Here is a 16,753-nt window from a genome sequence, read left to right on the forward strand (position 1 = left end):
TTCTGTGTTCTGAAGATGCTTTCTATTTTCAATCTCATAAAGCATTATACGTCCTCCAACGTTATGGGCGCGCCATCCTTTATATATTATTATAAGCAAAAATTCACTATAATTCGAATTCCACTTCATTTTTTACTTTTTCTATTTTTGAAACACATCAGCGTTGTACAAAACAATGCTGCACGTATTATAATATTGTTAAGTGGATAAAACAAATGAAATTGATTGTATGATACGAAACTTGGTACAATGTACATTACATATATGTACATTAATATGCAATAACTTTTAATAAAATGAACGTTGGTAGACCATAAAATAACTGTCTTTCACTTCACTGGTTATATATTGATTAAAAAAGTAATTTAGTATATGATTAAAATTTTAGCTTTTAATATAAATAATGTCGTACAGGTTTAAACAATGCTATGGTGTTGTAAACTATGTTGATAATTAAATGCATTAACAAGTGACCAGGAAAGTAAAATACAAAATATGCTCATATCATATACATGTCTCTGTAATGAAAAATAGTTTAACTTATGCTAATTTTTCTATTACAATGAAATTATTATTTTATTATATGCATACATATTTATAAAATTGGATTAATAAAGTTTGACGACATTAGAATCTTTACGAGAAAATATATTAAAACGAAACACATAATTTAAATAATACCAATTGTAACAATCCCTGATTATTACAAGAATCCTTAATTTTGAATTAAGTGTATATAAATTTTTAAACTGTGAGTAGAGAGGACATATACAGAGATGCTTGAAATACACAATTCAAATTTTTTTCATTTATATGCAAACGTATTTAAATTGACAATAAAGATGCAATGTATCATAAAGCATTGTAGTAACAAAGAAGTTTAAATTTTATTAAAATATACTTCAGGTAGTTCCAATACAACGAACTGCTACAATCTGTTTCAAATTGAGCGTTTACTTTATACAATTATAAATGTAGTGTGTAATATAACAAATGTTTTTACAATATTCTAATGTAAACATAAAGAATAAATTGTATTATACAAATGCATTTAGGGATTCATAAAAGTACCGTTTTATTTTGTTGGCGAAAAGCTAGTTGGACTTAATATACGGGAATGTGTTTCTCTGATTAACGGCACAGTATATGCAACACATTCGTCCCAACCTGGAGATCTCCATGCACTTTCACGAGTTTCCATTCTTGCTTGGAGATTTTTATAGCCTACAATTATAATTATAGAATATATATACATTTTCATTAGAATAAATACTACTTAATCTATACTGTTAAATACACATACATTTATACACATACTGTGATACACTAAAATAGTATTAAGATAAAATTAGAAAATCAATGGAAAATAATAATATTAAATTACACCTACACCAAATGTGATGAACATTATATAATCTGCCAATTTGTGAGAAGAAACCAGCAAAAGATTCGTTATTGTTGCGTCTATAATTAATGGCTTTTGCCCAGTTATTGCCCCATTCTATCATAGTACCAGGTTGTAGCCTGTAGCTACGTATTTCGTATATATTTGAATCATTTCGTTTTACAAGAGGAGGCCAATAGCTAAATGCCAATAAATATTGCAAGTAACGTGATCTTAAATAACGACCATTTTCTTTAAATAACTGTTGATATGCCTAAAAATGAATGTACAGTTTGTTATAAAATTTCTATTCAATGTTTATAACGTACAATTCAATTTTTCAACCACATTGTGTACCTCATCTTTGGACAATTCAATTTGTGTGCGATCAACGCTATCGTAGCCACCAGAATATTTCCAGAGATGCAAAGCTTGATCAATATCACCAGCTACGACAGTCCAAGAACCGACTAGTTCCAATTTCATTGAAGACTTCTTCGAGTTTATAGTATTAACAATCTCTTCACTGTAATATCCGAAAATACAAACATGTCCCAATATAATTTCCCTAATATAAAAGAATTCTCTGCACATGCCAATTCTGCGACATAAATAAAATCTAACATTTTTTTTATTTTCGTGGAAGAATTTCTGAATGATTCTTCGTGCGTATATTCTAAATGTACATACGATTTACAGCAGCGATTTGTAGATAAGGTGGTAAACGTAAACAAACATGATAGATTCTACTTACTAATTAGTCAAATATTTGTCAATAGAATCAGGTCGAATATTGTGCGTGTGCAAAGCGTAAATAACTCCTTTATCTGACAGCATCCTTGAATGAGACTCTTTGGTTGGCTCGATTTTTCTTACGAAAAGCTTGTTTATCCATCCTTCGCTGATATCCTGTCGGATCGATGACCTTGCAAAAGATCTACAACACACACGATCTGGCTACTAAAAAGCCGCCGTTTAGAGACTGGCTTGCTTAAGCAGTCTATAGACGAAACATATGAAAAAACAAGCGCTCCTCAATTTTAAATCGCGATCGCCTACCGGCTGGTAATAAATGACGGTAGTTTAGTTTTGCCGATCGTCGTGATCTGCACGGTTCTGAATCTTCTCAAAACGGCAGCCATTCTTACTGGATCCTCGCGTACAGATCTCTACTGCTTAGTGTCCAATCAAGATCAAAGCCCAATTTCGACAGCGCTAAATACGCGGCGCTTTCAATTACAGTCCCCAACAAACTGATCGCTACTATTGATTTATCCTTATTTGTAATCTCCATTCGCGGTTTTTTTCCTTTCTACACGAAATGACACTCGACTTGCAACCGTGGAAAATATACTTGTCTAGTAAACTACGGAATTACTGATCATGGCATGGCGCTTGCGTCTTTTTATAAGATGCTTTACATCGCATATACCTATTAACGACCTCAAAAATAGCATTGTGATGTATATCTTCTGATCGAAGGAATCGGAATAATTTATAATAATAATAATAATAATATTCAACATTCTAAGAAGAAAAAGAGAGATACATACAGTAATACATGTCATGACATAAACATTGCAAAAAATGTATCTTTTAGATGATATTTTGCCAAAGGTGAAAATGAAAATATTTGCAAAAATATAAATTAATATTTTTATCAGTTTTTTTCATATTCGCTGGAAATGTTTTCATATATATCACTTAAAAAAGATGGATACTTTAGTCAGTGCTCTTACTGTGACAGAGTTGTGTTATTGAGATGTATATTTCAATAGTTTTATTGTAATTTATTGGACATCCCAGTAGTTTTATTGTAATTTTTTGTATATTTCCCGCTTTAGAGATAAGAGAGAGAAAGATATATAAGAAAGCTATAGGAAAGAGTGAGACAGATGCTACTGACCCTCCACTAGGACCTCTGGCGCCATCTCTGTGAAAAGTGCTGAAACTGGTCGCACAGCGTTATCGACAGCGAAGTGAATTACTGAGAACTAGTAGCGCCATCTCTTGGAGGAGCATTGAAACTGCTCGGGCATTAGTTTCAGTACTTTCCGCAGAGATGGCGCTAGCAGTTTTCAGTAGTTTACTTCACTGTCGATAACGCTGTGCGACCAGTTTGAGCACTTTTCACAGAGATGGCGCCAGGGGTCCTAGTGGAGGGCCAGTAGCATCTGTCTCACTCTTTCTTATAGCTTTCTTATATATCTTTCTCTCTCTTACCTTTAAAGCCGGCGATATAATTTATCTTACTCTTTCTACTCAATAAAAATTAAGAAATTTCTCTATTTAATCAGCAGTACTCTAAAATTATAATAGCTAATTCAGTGCTCCTTTCAATATTGTTTGTCACTTTCTTGTCGGACTAACGGTTTGAAAAATATAATCAATAATATGAGTGAAACTGCTGTTTCTCTATGAAAAACAAAAATCCCAATTTTCTCTATTTTTGTAAATCTGACCTAGATTTATATGAACTTTCTTTTGCCTTTGAGGTATAGTATCAGCTGTAAAAATTTGTTACACTAGTAGTGAATCATCCTGTATATTAAATACTATTTACAATGCATTGTATTTACATGTCTTTTGATATAGTTAAAAATAAAATGTGAACGATAGTCTGTAAAATGTATGATTTATAATATTCACATACTTATTCATATATTAATAATAATTGTACCAATAGTTTATACGTTTGGTAAAATCAAAAAATTTTATTTGTTTTTGCTTTATTCTCCGTTGTACATAAAAACCATTTATACTAATTGAATTAGTACAGTCTTTGAGGGGGTCCCATAGAAGATTTGATGTGAAGGGAACGTACGTTTTGCCAGTGTTTTTTCAATAATGAAACCAAGAAGTTAATTGAAAGATGTACATTCTGTACCAATTCATCTGGTGTCATTTCCACATGCCCTACAGCGACCGACAGACATAATACCTGAAATAAAAGTTTTCAAATTTATAATTAGTTCACTAAAAACCTACAGTTAATTTTTTAAAATAATTATTTTATCTTTTCGTATACTATAAAAGATGTATATATATACCTTTTTCATTTGGAACTTAATTGTAGCTTTCACTTCATCAATTTTGCCCACCATTGATTCTTGGTGAGAAAGAAGGCCAGGGAATTTACCAGCCTTATTCAGACCAGGACCAAGTATACGTGGAATTTGCTTAATTAAGGATTCACTAGCCAAAAAGGCGTCATATTTTTTAGCTGCAAAGAGAGATACATAAATCAACTTGATAAGTTGAGTTATATAAATTTACGACGAGTTATTTTACAAAAAAATGTCTCAACACGGATTGAGGTAAGAAGCAATGAAATGCAACGTCCACACCTAGTGAAGAATTTAATTTTCTTCCATTTGACGACCACTGCTACAAATTATGATTTAACAATGGTGCTTTTTGGAAGACAGAGAGAAACGGTATTTGCATAGAATATATATGTAATTTTACACTACCTAGTTTCTTTACAAGTTTCTTGTTCTTGTTTAATTTTTTTAATGCTTCTGCATCCATATATGGTATATTGTTAGCTTTAGCTTCATCACAATGTTGTTGGTCACCCAAAACACAAACTTGCATCTTTGGTCTTGGAATATTCTTCAATCTTTAGTAAACACAAATTACGTAGATGATTAAAAAATACAGTATTCTGTAAACTATTGTTTATATGAATTGCTTCTATTATAAATAGATAACACATTCATCACCAGTGACTGACATGATGAACATGTTAAGCAAATGCCAATACTTAAATAGAAAAAGATAAGGTTAGTGAAATTGTATGAAAATGAAAATACAATTATCGAAGACAATGTTCTCAGCAACATATTGGGTAACCACACCAGTTATTCAGATAATACATGCAAAGAAGTAACCATCATTGAACATTGGTTTCAATAATTGAATATAAGTAGTTGCCACAATTGAGTATTAACTTACCGTCAGGATCATAATTCATGATCCTGGAATAAAAATAACGGTAAAATACCTCCCCAATTTATTTAAGACCCTGGGTGAAGGTCCGCCAGGTAAAACCCAGCTTCCTGACTACGCTTGAGGCAACCTTTTCGGTGTTAGTTAAAAATTGAACAGAATGGTAATGTTTTATAATATTCGTTTTAAGCCGAAAAGAATCCTCAATGTCAGGTAGAAACGTACTTGACGGTGCCTGAGAAACGTTTGTCCTTTTGCGGATCATAATTCTTCAAACCGATTTGAATTTCCACTGTTTCTAAGAAATTCCTCTTTTTATCCTTCGAGTGTTGGAGAACAGTATTCACAGACTCGTATAGAGTGTCACGCGATACTTTGGACCTATTAATTTAAAATGTACAATTTAAAATAATTACTTACTATACAATTTCATCTGTCTGATAATTAAAAGAATGAATGAAACTACATACACATATGTAAGTAATAGTATGATATATATTATAATATAAAACTGTGATCACATTATTAACACACTTGCTAATGTGATATACTTCATGCATATTAATATATACTATATGAAAAAATATGTAAAATAAAATAAAGTACTTGATTCTATTTAATTAAACACTTATAACTTATAAAGATTTTTAAAAACATGTGGTACAAGGTACAAACACGTTTTACAGTACAGACGTTGATACAAAATATATTTCAAATAATGTTTATTTGAAGAAAATATTATTAATTGTATAGAAATTATATGTTAAAGCAGTTAATTCTTACATTATTAAGGGAATAAGACTCTGGATTTCTAAAATATAAACAGATTGAATACTCACGTCATTGTACAATACTCAGCGAACGACGAGCACCAGTCTAAAAAGGACCGAACCACTGCCCGTCCGAAACCGGAAAGAAGTGTGCAGAGACATCGGAGTGTCTACGTAGAGCACTATACATTCACTAGATGGGAATATGCCTATAAATATTGAGAACTCGTCCCTTATAGTTTCTAAAACTAACACAGATGACGCACAAATAATTTATTTCTTAGCGGGTTTTTGATATGGAAAGAAGCAAGGAGAAGAAAAACTTCGGTGAGAACGTTCTTTACGAGCACCTTCTTACATTATTTATACATCATTTGAAACACATAGGAAAACAGAGGTTTAGTTAATGCTAACTTAAACTACACTTAACTTAGAGCACAACCTATTCACTGTTGGGCAAATTTAGAGCGTTTTGCTCTGGGTGCCAGGCTTTCATTTTAAGTTTATACCGTCAGGCTTTTATTTTAAGAAATATCTCGTAGTTGACAGTCTTGGTACAGAGGACTGCTGTGAGATATCTCGTATTTGGCAGTGAATGGGTTAATCTATTTTACAAGATTAGAATTTAATTGTTGCCGATTTAATTTATATTATTTACATCTTATTCTGGGAATTTTAGTACTGTACAATTGAAGGAAGAGTGTCTCTACAATTTTATTATCCATGGTGCTATTTTTTCGAGAAACGCTCAAATTTGTCGCACATCATTATCGACAATGAAAAACAAACTTATAGCACCATCTCTGTAAAAAGTGCTCAAACTGATCTCACATCGCTATCGACAATGAAGTGAACTACTTGACAACTACTTCAATAATTTTTCAAATATAAATAGAAATGAAGTGAAAGTAAAAAAGGTTTTTCTATTTTGTTAGCTTCGATGGTTAGATTGAATGAAACTCCTACTAAACTCTCCACTCTAATGTATAGAAAGCATAAGAGAACCTATGTATTTTGTACAATCGATAATACAGAGTGTGAAACACAAAATCTTGTAAAATGATTAATCTATCTTATATCTGGTTATAAGTTCTATCCTACCCTCAAATTGCATACATATTCCAAACAACATACAGTGTAATGTTTAACTGTAGTAGTGATTATTCGCGTGAGCTCTTACAAGCGCGAATTACGCCTTGAGTGGATCATCTTCCATGTATGAAGTTGCACAAATTTGGTGCTCTTATGGATCATTCTTGTAAACAAAACAGATGAACGATTCAATGATTCGAATTACTTAATAGACAATACATTTAAGTAATTTAATCATGGAGAAATCTAGCTCTAAAGATTAATCAAACTCATATTTTTTAACATTGGTGACATCGATTAATATTAATAAAAGTTAGTATTGTTAATATCTTCATATAAAATGTATACGCACAAATGAAGTATGTGTATAATGCACACACAAACGTTCCATCTTAAATTTATATAATATATAATATATCATATATCTTTTCAAATGTCTCTCTCTTTCTTTTTACATGTAGTGACTAAGAAAAAGTATTTGTATGCTATTGATCTATGAAATTTTATATATTGGTTGTTTAATAATACTTTCATGTGATTACAAAAGTTTGACACTAAAAATAGAATGTAAAATTCAATCAAGAAATTGGATGTGTGCAAATACTTTTTCTGTTACTGTGTTTTTTTCATCATTAAATTAAAATTATTTACTTAAGCATTACCTTACTCGTATTCTACATGATAGTGTATTATACTTTGTAGTTAATCATGTGCCCAGCACTATTAGAGAATGAAGAACGTTGTTTCGGTGGAATGACATTTTTTGCACAAAGTCATCCAGTTGAAGTTTGTGGTAGCAATGGTTTACCTCTTACACCAAATTCTATAACCATATATGGAAAATCTCAGTTCTTAAAAACTATCCACCATCCAAATTTGTCCACATATCTTGATATAATTAGGAGTAAACATGGTAAGCATTAATATATATAAAAAGAAGTCAGATGATTAGAAGCGTTTTCTATAATTGTTTGATAAGGATAATAATATATTTTTTTACAGAGCGAATAGTGGTGGTTACCGAATATAATGGGGATCCATTAAACAATAAAGAAAGTTTAAGTATAGATGATATTATGAGAATAACATTTCAATGCTTGTTGGGTTTGGAACATATGAATAAAATGAATTTAGTACATAGACATTTAAGTCCTGAGAACATCTTAATTAATAAAAGTGGAAATGTGCAATTATACAATTTCGGTTTATACTACATGACAGATAGCGGTAAAAATGTATCTTTTCCTATTGGGTACGATTCATTAACCTTTCTAATAAAGTCATGAATGTTGAAACACAATCTGATGCAAACAAGGCGATTGTAAATGAAAGAATCTTTTTATGTCTGATACCATTTATTTTTAGTTACCCAAAATATACGGCACCTGAAGTATTTCTAAGTCCTGGTATCAGTAGTCCAAAGGTGGATTCTTGGTCTTTAGGTATGATCATTACAGAATTATTAATGGGAAAACCAATATGGCCAAATATGAAGTTATCTCAATGTTTAAGGAAGGTTTTCAGTTTAATACACTGTGAAACTTCTGTCTTTGAACGTCTTGCAAGAGAAACTAATAGCTACAATGCTTACAAGGTACAACATTTTATATTTAACAGAACTGTTTATAGTATTAATAAAATTCACATAATATATTATTAATTTTTAAAAACCTAATACAGTTTATTGTTGTATCAGAATTTACCTGATAAAGTAAAGGAGTTTGTAGAATCTTGTCTTCAAATTCACCCTTCAAAACGTAAAATACCAGAGGAATTATTAAAATTGCCGATATTTGAAGAGTTCCTTATAAAAAATGAAAAAGAAAAAGAAGAGAATCTTTACAAGAATGTTATAGTTAGAAAAATGGATGAATTATATTATCTGTGGCAACTAGCTGGAGGAGATATTACCGTGGAGTTAAAGAAACAAGGACTTATCAGATCAAGACCACCTATTTTATCTATTCCGAAGTAATTTCGAGGATTTTATAAATTATCAGATTCTATAAAAGCAAAACACAATAGATTAATTTTTCTTTTAGTTTAGTAATACTTTTAGGTCAAATGTTTGGCAGAAGAGATACAGCAGGTTTACTTGATCTGCGTGTAGTCAAAGTTTCTCTTGATACACTCCGTCAACGTTTATCGCATATCCCATATATAGCGGGTTTTCCGTGGTTAACAAATCAGTAGGTACAATAAAGATAAATATAAATTTCATTTATCTTCAATTTTATATTAATTGGTTGTTATTTTCTAGAATGCGTGTTCAATCACAAGAAGACTTAATAGATGCTGCTTCTCAATTACCATTAATCATAAGAGAAAGAGATACAGAATATCAATTCTATAGGATCGTTTTATATGATAGATTGCTTCAGGTAAATGGAATACTCTGAATTCTTGCTAAGTTTTATCCGCTAACTACAGATTTGAATATCTCATATTTATTTATATAAAACTCTAAATATTCAGGTTTATCCTATTACTCGAGAAGCAATCGTTGAAGAAGCACACAAAGATATACCACCACCTGTTAGAGGAGCTGTTTGGGCAGCATTGCTTGGTATTACTGGTGATATTCAGAAACGTTACGATATGATCGATAAAGAAACGCCTACGCATACAGATCGACAAGTAATTCATCAATAAATTACATCACATTATGTAGATTTATGCTTTAGTATATTAATAATTCCTTAGATAGAGGTAGATATACCAAGGTGCCATCAATATAGCGAATTACTGTCATCTGGTGCCGGTCATGAGAGATTGCAAAGATTACTCAAAGCATGGGTTCGAAATAACCCACATTATGTTTATTGGCAAGGATTAGATTCATTAACTGCTCCATTTCTTTATCTGAACTTTAATAACGAAGGTAAAAGCTTGAATATAAACTTATTATACTTATTGTGATCTTTTCAAATTTTATTATACGCGATGTTTTCATTTTAGCTAGAGCGTTCGAATGTCTGTCTGCATTTATACCAAAATACCTTCATAAATTCTTTCTGAAAGATAATTCTGCTATTATTCAAGAATATCTAGGAAAATTTTCGCAGATCATAGCTTTCCATGATCCTCAATTAGCTAATCATCTTAGATCAATTAATTTTGTGCCAGAACTGTTTGCTATTCCATGGTTTTTAACAATGTTTTCACGTAAGTTATTTATTATTAATATCTTGATTTTTATTTCAGTATTGAAAATCAGTATATATATACACTCACGAGCAAGTAAATCGACTCAACCTCCACATATAATGTAAATTTTTTCAAAAATGATGGTTTTATTAAATTAAAACCAAAAATTTAAGTTTAACATTGAAAATTTATTTAATTTCGTATCTGGAGGTTGAATCGATTTATGTGCTCATGAGTGTATATATATTTTTTCTTATATAATTTTCAGATGTATTTCCGCTTCATAAGATACTTCATTTATGGGACAAGTTATTATTAGGAGACTCCTCATTTCCACTTTTAGTGGGGCTAGCGATATTAAAACAACTGCGCGACTCCCTTTTAACTTCGGGTTTCAACGAGTGTATTTTATTGTTTTCTGATCTTCCCGAAATAGACATAGAGTTATGCGTTAAAGATTCTATGACGATGTACCAAAATACACCACCTAGTATTACTTATAGAAAACATCAATTTAATCAACCAAAGGTATGGAACTCTGTTTCTGTTCAACGCACAGTATGAACCATGTAATATCTAAGAAACGATAGTAACGAACATTAGAATACTTATATTTTGATATTCGTAAACTTTAATACTGGGCTGTATTGAAAGAGCTTACTTATAATTAGTTACAAGTTTATTTTAAAGCAAATCAAACATTGTTCGTTTTCATGAACAATGACCACCAGGAACATCCTTTTGTCCAAACGTACATTGTAACTAATTATGCTTAAATTCCAGGATACAAATTGGTCAGAACCGGAACCAGGTACTGAAAAAATGCCAAGAATTATTGTTGACGACTTTCTAGACCTGTTAGATAATAGTCCTGAGAGATTAATAGCTGTAGATGTACGAAATAATATACAGTAAGAATCTCGGTCGTAAAATGAAAACTAAAGTAATTTGAAACCACTTTTATGCTTGATAATTATGTTGTTTTCGTAGATTTGAAAGAGGTGCTGTAGTAGGTAGTATTAACATTCCATTTTCAAGTGTACAACTTTCTCAAACTCACATTGAAACTCTTGGACCACATGCAAAGCCACTCGTAGAGAATAAAAATAGTATTGTAGTAATTATCGGACCTCATGATCAAAATAACGCGTTGGTAGGTATATACATATCTCCAATTTTCGATATTAAAACTAAAACCTATTCTATAGTTTGCAGACTTTCTAGTAAAATGTGGAGTTATGGGTGTATGTTCTTTACAAGGAGGAATTTCTGGTTTACGAGCGAAATGTCCAAATGTTATAGTAGCAGCGCGGTAAAAACTATATGTGATTGTTACAAATATTTACCATTTTGCGATGTAATATAAATTACATCGAAACTATATTCTATATAATTGAAAATTTTATAATTTGCATATATATATATATATATACAAATTAAATTTTTATATTCTAACATTTTATTTAAGAATAATACTTTTGCGTATAAAATTACTGTGATTACTGTAAAATTCTGTCATATCATTGTTTTTAACAGTGAAATTATAAACAAATGATAAGCATATATTATGTAGTATATCAATGAAGGAATTAAAACTTTGTTACACATTTATTTATTTAACATAATAGTTGTTTTTACTATATATGAAGTATACTATAATGTCTACTTTATCTGCTTTGGGTAGTAACCATAGAAACTGAGTCAAAACATTGAAATCTCAATACATGAAATTCATTTATGTGTACCTTAAAGCTATTTGTGTAGACCAAATTCGAGTGTTCTTTAAACATGGAACATAATATTTCTCCAAACCTTCAGAAATGGATAAGGAAATGTTTGAAAAAAGAATTTGAAACAAATGTTCAAAAATCATTGAAAGAAGACACGAATAATATTGACATAGCTCAAAGGATTATACACTCAAAAGAAATGACTATTTTAGTGAATTCTATGAGAGCTACAATTGCTGAACAATCCGCTTCGAAAACTGCGTCAACTCCAGCTTTAGATTCTCGACCTCAATCATCTTTTTCTTGTGTTAGTGATCAAACAAGCGAAGATTGGAATTCACCGTTAAATAACGACGAATGTTACAATGTCGCTCTAGATAAAATTAATCATGATAAACCTGTTCATGTTAGATTAGCTGGTTACGAAATTCTATTAAAAAGCGAACTGTCGAATTTAAACAATAATCCCATATGGGAGTCATTACAAAAAGCTTTATTAAATGGCCTTATAGACGAGAGTAGACCTATCTTTGAAGCTAGTTTACAGGTTCACGCAAAATTACTAACTTGTATGCAATCGCATGATGTTCACTTAAATTTGTTAAATGCCTTTGATGCTCAATATCAGTCACAGAAAACATTTGAGATATTACCCACACTGATTGCTGGAATTAATTTCAAATTTTTTTTACACGAAAGAGTATTTCGTATAATACACCTTGTAATTCGTTATCATGAAGAGAAACTAAAGAGTGCAAGAAATCCTGATAAATCAATAGAAGAACTGATAGAAGAATTTATTATATTTTTGAGCACTCACGAATTTGGAAATGCAATGCAACCAAAAACATTAAATATACTGAATATTATTTCCGTATTAGAACCACGTGCTGATTGGAGTAGAAAATGGATTATTAGTTTTGCTACTAGAAAAATGTTTTTGACTGCCTTAGGAAAGTCGCCAAATTTATTACAACAGATAATGCATTATGTACTGAAGGGATTGGAAGAGTTATCTCATTCTATAGCAGCTTCTATTTATGATGATCCAATGGAAGTTATCATTAATGGCAATACAATAGAAACAGTAACTTATCTTCATTGTTTATGTTTCGTATCACAACTTTGTGCTTACGAAGCAGGTCGCGAACTTTTAATGGAAAATGTATTTGAAAAACCATTCTCCATTTCCGAATTTTTGATCACCTCTTTAAGAGCTTTAAATAAGTTATCCGTAGAAACGTCAAGCAGTGTATACGATGTTTCATGTTATGCTCTACAATTTATTTTAGAGAAACCAACAATCTTATATGATTTCGAGTTTTATCATATTGCATTATGCCATTTACAATCTCTTTCTGAAAAGAACGTTAAAATATGGACACATACAATAAATATTATATTACATATGTTAGACACAGCAGATGGTTCACGATTTCTTATCTCGGAATGTAAAGAACACACAGTAAATTTTGAAAACAATGTGTCCAAATGTCCAGCTATGTTTGTTATAGTAATAGCATCGAGTATGCTACGACAACCTTTCTCTATTATAAATATAGAATACCTTCTTAAATTGTTTGAAGTAATACAAAAACTATTTGAAGTATTCGATGTCTACGAGATAATACAGTACAAAATAGAGAGAGAATTTTATCCCGCTGTATCATATTTTTACAAAAAATTAGACAAATCGTATGTCGAAAATGAAAAAAAAGCTCAACAGATAAATAGGTAATTTATATTGTATGTGCCATTTAATTTTATTGACAGAATAATTGCACTAAGAATGAAAAATTTTATTTACAGTGCAGTTAACGCATTGTTAATTAAAATAGTATCGATACCATTTGGGTTGAAAGCTCTTGTTCAAGAATCATCAGTATTTCAAGAATTGATCGAGGGATCTATTGCACCTTTGAGGATGACATGGACATCGATAGAAGTTGTCAATTTTGTATCATCAGCTACTTTTTTTCAGTTGGGATATAATATAATTGCCAATCTTGCACCCCATGTTCTGTCTAACTTACTCTCAGATACTTGTAAAATATTAGAAGATCCACGCTATTTTCACGATCCATGGGATCATGAGAATATTGAGAAGTTTTTGCATATATTAACATTTTTTTCCCTTAATTTTAAATGTAAGAACAATGACGAAAAAGTTATTTCATTTATTCGTGTATTTAGATCGTAATATATAAAATATTCATTTCCTATGGTTGAAATAAGTGCACTTTCAAATATAATTAATTGCCATCAATTATTTTAATGAACATTTTACATGCTACGATTTAATAACATTTCAAAATTTACTATTAATTATTTACTTAAAGTATTTAAAGGTTTTTCAGCATTTATGTCAAACGTTAAGGAATCGTACGATAACGAAGAACATAATTACCCACTTAATTTATCAGAATTGTTTAACGATTCGATAAATCCTAAATCAAATTATCATTATTTGGGACTTTTATCATTAAATACTGTAATCTGGAATTTAAATATTTGCTTATATTTATTAGAATTTTTAAATTTTCAGGTAATGCATTTATATCATATACTTTAGTATTCTTCTTCATATTTTTAATGTATATGAAAATGTTTTGTAGAACATTTTGCTGGAATTAGAAAATTTCAATATAGATGATGAAACTGAAGAGATAAATACAAAATACATCGATGACTACACTTTAATACGATATAAAATTATATCCAAAACGTATTTTGTTAAAAGTGTAGAGGAAGAAGAGACTTCGAAATCAGAAGAATACGATTTACCGCAATTACCTCCTGCAAAATCAAACAAAGAACACTTTTCTGTAGAAACTGAAATTCATACAGTATTAGAAGATTTACTTAAACAAAAGAAACCTGGATTGTTGGATAGCAATTGGGTTGGAGAAATTAGAGAAGCATATAAAGAATCATCAGAACCAATAAAAGTAGCTAAGTGGATATCTTCTTTTATAAGCATTTTGCACAGATGGCATGCTTTTTAAAATTTTATTTTATTGTTTTACGATGCTTTCCAAAAATAAAAATTGTTTTTATTTTCAGAATACAGTACTGATACAATTACTGGATCAAATGCAAAAAGCTATTCCTACCATGGAATGGGAAGAAAATTTTCAGTGGAAAGAAAATGTATCATCAAGTACTGACTTTTGGTTTGCAGAAGAACTGCATGGAATTGACTTAGTTTTTTATTATACAGAACAAAATGATATTTTAGAAAATACATCAGAGATGAAAGAGAAGTTACAAGAATTTATAAATGCATGTTATGCATTTATACACTATGAAAGACCAAATAAATATGATGGATTTGATTGGTTCTTATCAACAGTGTTCATTATTTGTGAAGGAAACATAGAAAGGTATGCACATAACAACATTGTGAAAAATTTAATATTTTAGCAATGTAATTTTGTCAAAAGCTATTTTACAAGTAGTAAATAATGAAAACAAGCCTCAGATGACCGCGAATATACCCTTTACCAGTATGTCCTAACTGCTTGAAATTATTTTTAACAAGCAGTATTGGAAATGCCAGTAGTTTTTTAAAAAAACCTATGCAGGGTAACTCTAGCTAGTCAAAGTATCATCATTGACAGGTCTCAGGTTGAAAACTTAGTCATCATTGTAATAAAATAATGCGCTTAAGATAATTATTTATTCATCATCGACCTCTTTGAATATTATCATGATACTGCAAAGTGCAATAATTAATTCTAGATGCAAAACGTTTATTACGCAAGTAATTCAATTCCCGGTAACCACGTTTTTGTGGTCGAATTTTGGAAAAGTTGTAGACAAGCATACCAAGGAAGAATGTGCTACCCAATTTACATTTATGCAGATTTTAGAAAGCATTATTAGTAATGAATTACCACAAATCAAATATGCACTTAAAGTATGTACTTATGAAGATATGAATTTCTGAGTATTTTTTGGCACGTGAAAAATTAGTTTAACATTAATTTATGTCGCAATGCAGAATACCTCTGGAATGGACTGGTCCTTGATATGTAATTTAATGATATCTCAATTTTTTTGGGGTTTACTCCCGTGGTCTCAAATTATGCATTTTTTTGCTATTTCTGTGTTGTTTTCTCCTGATTATGTAATATACTATTGTACATCACTTCTACATCATTGCCGGCATACAATAATGGAGAATACGATAAATGGAAAAATGTGGCCTGAACATATGGTATGCATATGTATTGCACCCATTTTTTACTTTTAATGCATATATAAATGCTTTACGCGCCGTTAATATTATTTTTATAGGTTTTGGATGATTATCAATGTCATAGTTACATCAAGTTTATGGATAAGTTAGATAAACGATATGGAAACAAAGTTTTACCGAAAATTGCGAGCAAAGGACTCGATTGAATCAATAAAATACAAAACAAAAATTTTAGATATTTTTTAAGTAAATACTCATTATACGTTATTAAAGCAATATTTTGTGCATATGCATGTGTGCACGCACATTGAATAATTAGAAACTCTGGAATATTTCTAACTATATGTTATATACAAAGTAATTTGTTTAATATTATAAAATAGACTTATATATACATATTATAGACTAAGTGATTAGTGCAGGTATTGTTTATAATATCTAACTTTTATGAATAATGACAATCAAAATCAACTAATAT

General features: G+C 30.3%; 4 protein-coding genes across 5 annotated transcripts; 2 read left to right on the top strand and 2 right to left on the bottom strand.

The window, feature by feature from the left end:
• Positions 1-868: 868 nt before the first annotated feature.
• Positions 869-2,767, bottom strand: Nipsnap (protein nipsnap). The gene is made up of 5 exons (XM_076893297.1): positions 2,444-2,767; positions 2,139-2,321; positions 1,742-1,910; positions 1,391-1,658; positions 869-1,224 (listed from the first exon to the last, which is right to left on the bottom strand). The coding sequence occupies exons 1-5, from the start codon at positions 2,524-2,526 to the stop codon at positions 1,076-1,078; spliced, it is 852 nt and encodes a 283-aa protein (XP_076749412.1). The 5' UTR covers positions 2,527-2,767; the 3' UTR covers positions 869-1,075.
• A 1,366-nt stretch (positions 2,768-4,133) lies between these two features.
• On the bottom strand, positions 4,134-6,300 carry Rpl10ab (ribosomal protein L10Ab). The gene is made up of 5 exons (XM_076893306.1): positions 6,175-6,300; positions 5,561-5,716; positions 4,858-5,006; positions 4,435-4,607; positions 4,134-4,325 (listed from the first exon to the last, which is right to left on the bottom strand). The coding sequence occupies exons 1-5, from the start codon at positions 6,177-6,179 to the stop codon at positions 4,155-4,157; spliced, it is 654 nt and encodes a 217-aa protein (XP_076749421.1). The 5' UTR covers positions 6,180-6,300; the 3' UTR covers positions 4,134-4,154.
• An 842-nt stretch (positions 6,301-7,142) lies between these two features.
• LOC143422524 (TBC domain-containing protein kinase-like protein) lies at positions 7,143-11,897 on the top strand. 2 transcript variants are annotated; one of them, XM_076893242.1, is made up of 14 exons: positions 7,143-7,509; positions 7,900-8,110; positions 8,200-8,449; positions 8,563-8,791; positions 8,894-9,168; positions 9,240-9,386; positions 9,458-9,578; positions 9,673-9,834; positions 9,901-10,078; positions 10,156-10,362; positions 10,613-10,872; positions 11,128-11,255; positions 11,335-11,497; positions 11,553-11,896. In XM_076893242.1, exons 2-14 carry the CDS (start codon positions 7,906-7,908, stop codon positions 11,658-11,660), a joined length of 2,433 nt encoding a protein of 810 aa, XP_076749357.1. In that variant the 5' UTR covers positions 7,143-7,509; positions 7,900-7,905; the 3' UTR covers positions 11,661-11,896. The 2 variants fall into 2 exon arrangements, with proteins under 2 accessions (XP_076749357.1, XP_076749358.1); XM_076893243.1 differs by lacking the exon at positions 7,143-7,509 and having other exon boundaries at positions 11,553-11,897.
• Positions 11,898-12,029: 132 nt separating this feature from the next.
• Positions 12,030-16,498, top strand: LOC143422561 (protein broad-minded). Its single transcript, XM_076893310.1, has 8 exons — positions 12,030-13,808; positions 13,884-14,221; positions 14,423-14,619; positions 14,690-15,022; positions 15,138-15,457; positions 15,816-15,993; positions 16,078-16,293; positions 16,374-16,498. Exons 1-8 carry the CDS (start codon positions 12,133-12,135, stop codon positions 16,479-16,481), a joined length of 3,366 nt encoding a protein of 1,121 aa, XP_076749425.1. The 5' UTR covers positions 12,030-12,132; the 3' UTR covers positions 16,482-16,498.
• The last annotated feature ends 255 nt before the right edge of the window (positions 16,499-16,753 follow it).

The sequence above is a fragment of the Xylocopa sonorina genome, chromosome 3 (genome assembly GCF_050948175.1).
Source record: "Xylocopa sonorina isolate GNS202 chromosome 3, iyXylSono1_principal, whole genome shotgun sequence".
Lineage (NCBI taxonomy): Eukaryota > Metazoa > Arthropoda > Insecta > Hymenoptera > Apidae > Xylocopa > Xylocopa sonorina.

Bases quoted from the DNA above. Each gene is read 5' to 3' on its own strand.
- LOC143422524 (XM_076893242.1), top strand. From the start codon at position 7,906: ATGTGCCCAGCACTATTAGAGAATGAAGAACGTTGTTTCGGTGGAATG. The intron at 10,079-10,155 runs GTAAAAGCTTGA...TTTTCATTTTAG, and splicing joins TCTGAACTTTAATAACGAAG to CTAGAGCGTTCGAATGTCTG. The intron at 10,873-11,127 runs GTATGGAACTCT...CTTAAATTCCAG, and splicing joins ATCAATTTAATCAACCAAAG to GATACAAATTGGTCAGAACC.
- LOC143422561 (XM_076893310.1), top strand. From the start codon at position 12,133: ATGGAACATAATATTTCTCCAAACCTTCAGAAATGGATAAGGAAATGT. The intron at 14,222-14,422 runs GTAAGAACAATG...AAGTATTTAAAG, and splicing joins TTTTTCCCTTAATTTTAAAT to GTTTTTCAGCATTTATGTCA. The intron at 15,458-15,815 runs GTATGCACATAA...AATTAATTCTAG, and splicing joins TGTGAAGGAAACATAGAAAG to ATGCAAAACGTTTATTACGC.
- Nipsnap (XM_076893297.1), bottom strand. From the start codon at position 2,526: ATGGCTGCCGTTTTGAGAAGATTCAGAACCGTGCAGATCACGACGATC. The intron at 1,911-2,138 runs GTAAGTAGAATC...CGGATATTACAG, and splicing joins GACAAATATTTGACTAATTA to TGAAGAGATTGTTAATACTA. The intron at 1,659-1,741 runs GTACACAATGTG...ATTCATTTTTAG, and splicing joins TTGAATTGTCCAAAGATGAG to GCATATCAACAGTTATTTAA.
- Rpl10ab (XM_076893306.1), bottom strand. The intron at 5,007-5,560 runs GTACGTTTCTAC...TGTTTACTAAAG, and splicing joins CGTTTCTCAGGCACCGTCAA to ATTGAAGAATATTCCAAGAC. The intron at 4,326-4,434 runs GTATATATATAC...CTTTTATTTCAG, and splicing joins TTAAGTTCCAAATGAAAAAG to GTATTATGTCTGTCGGTCGC.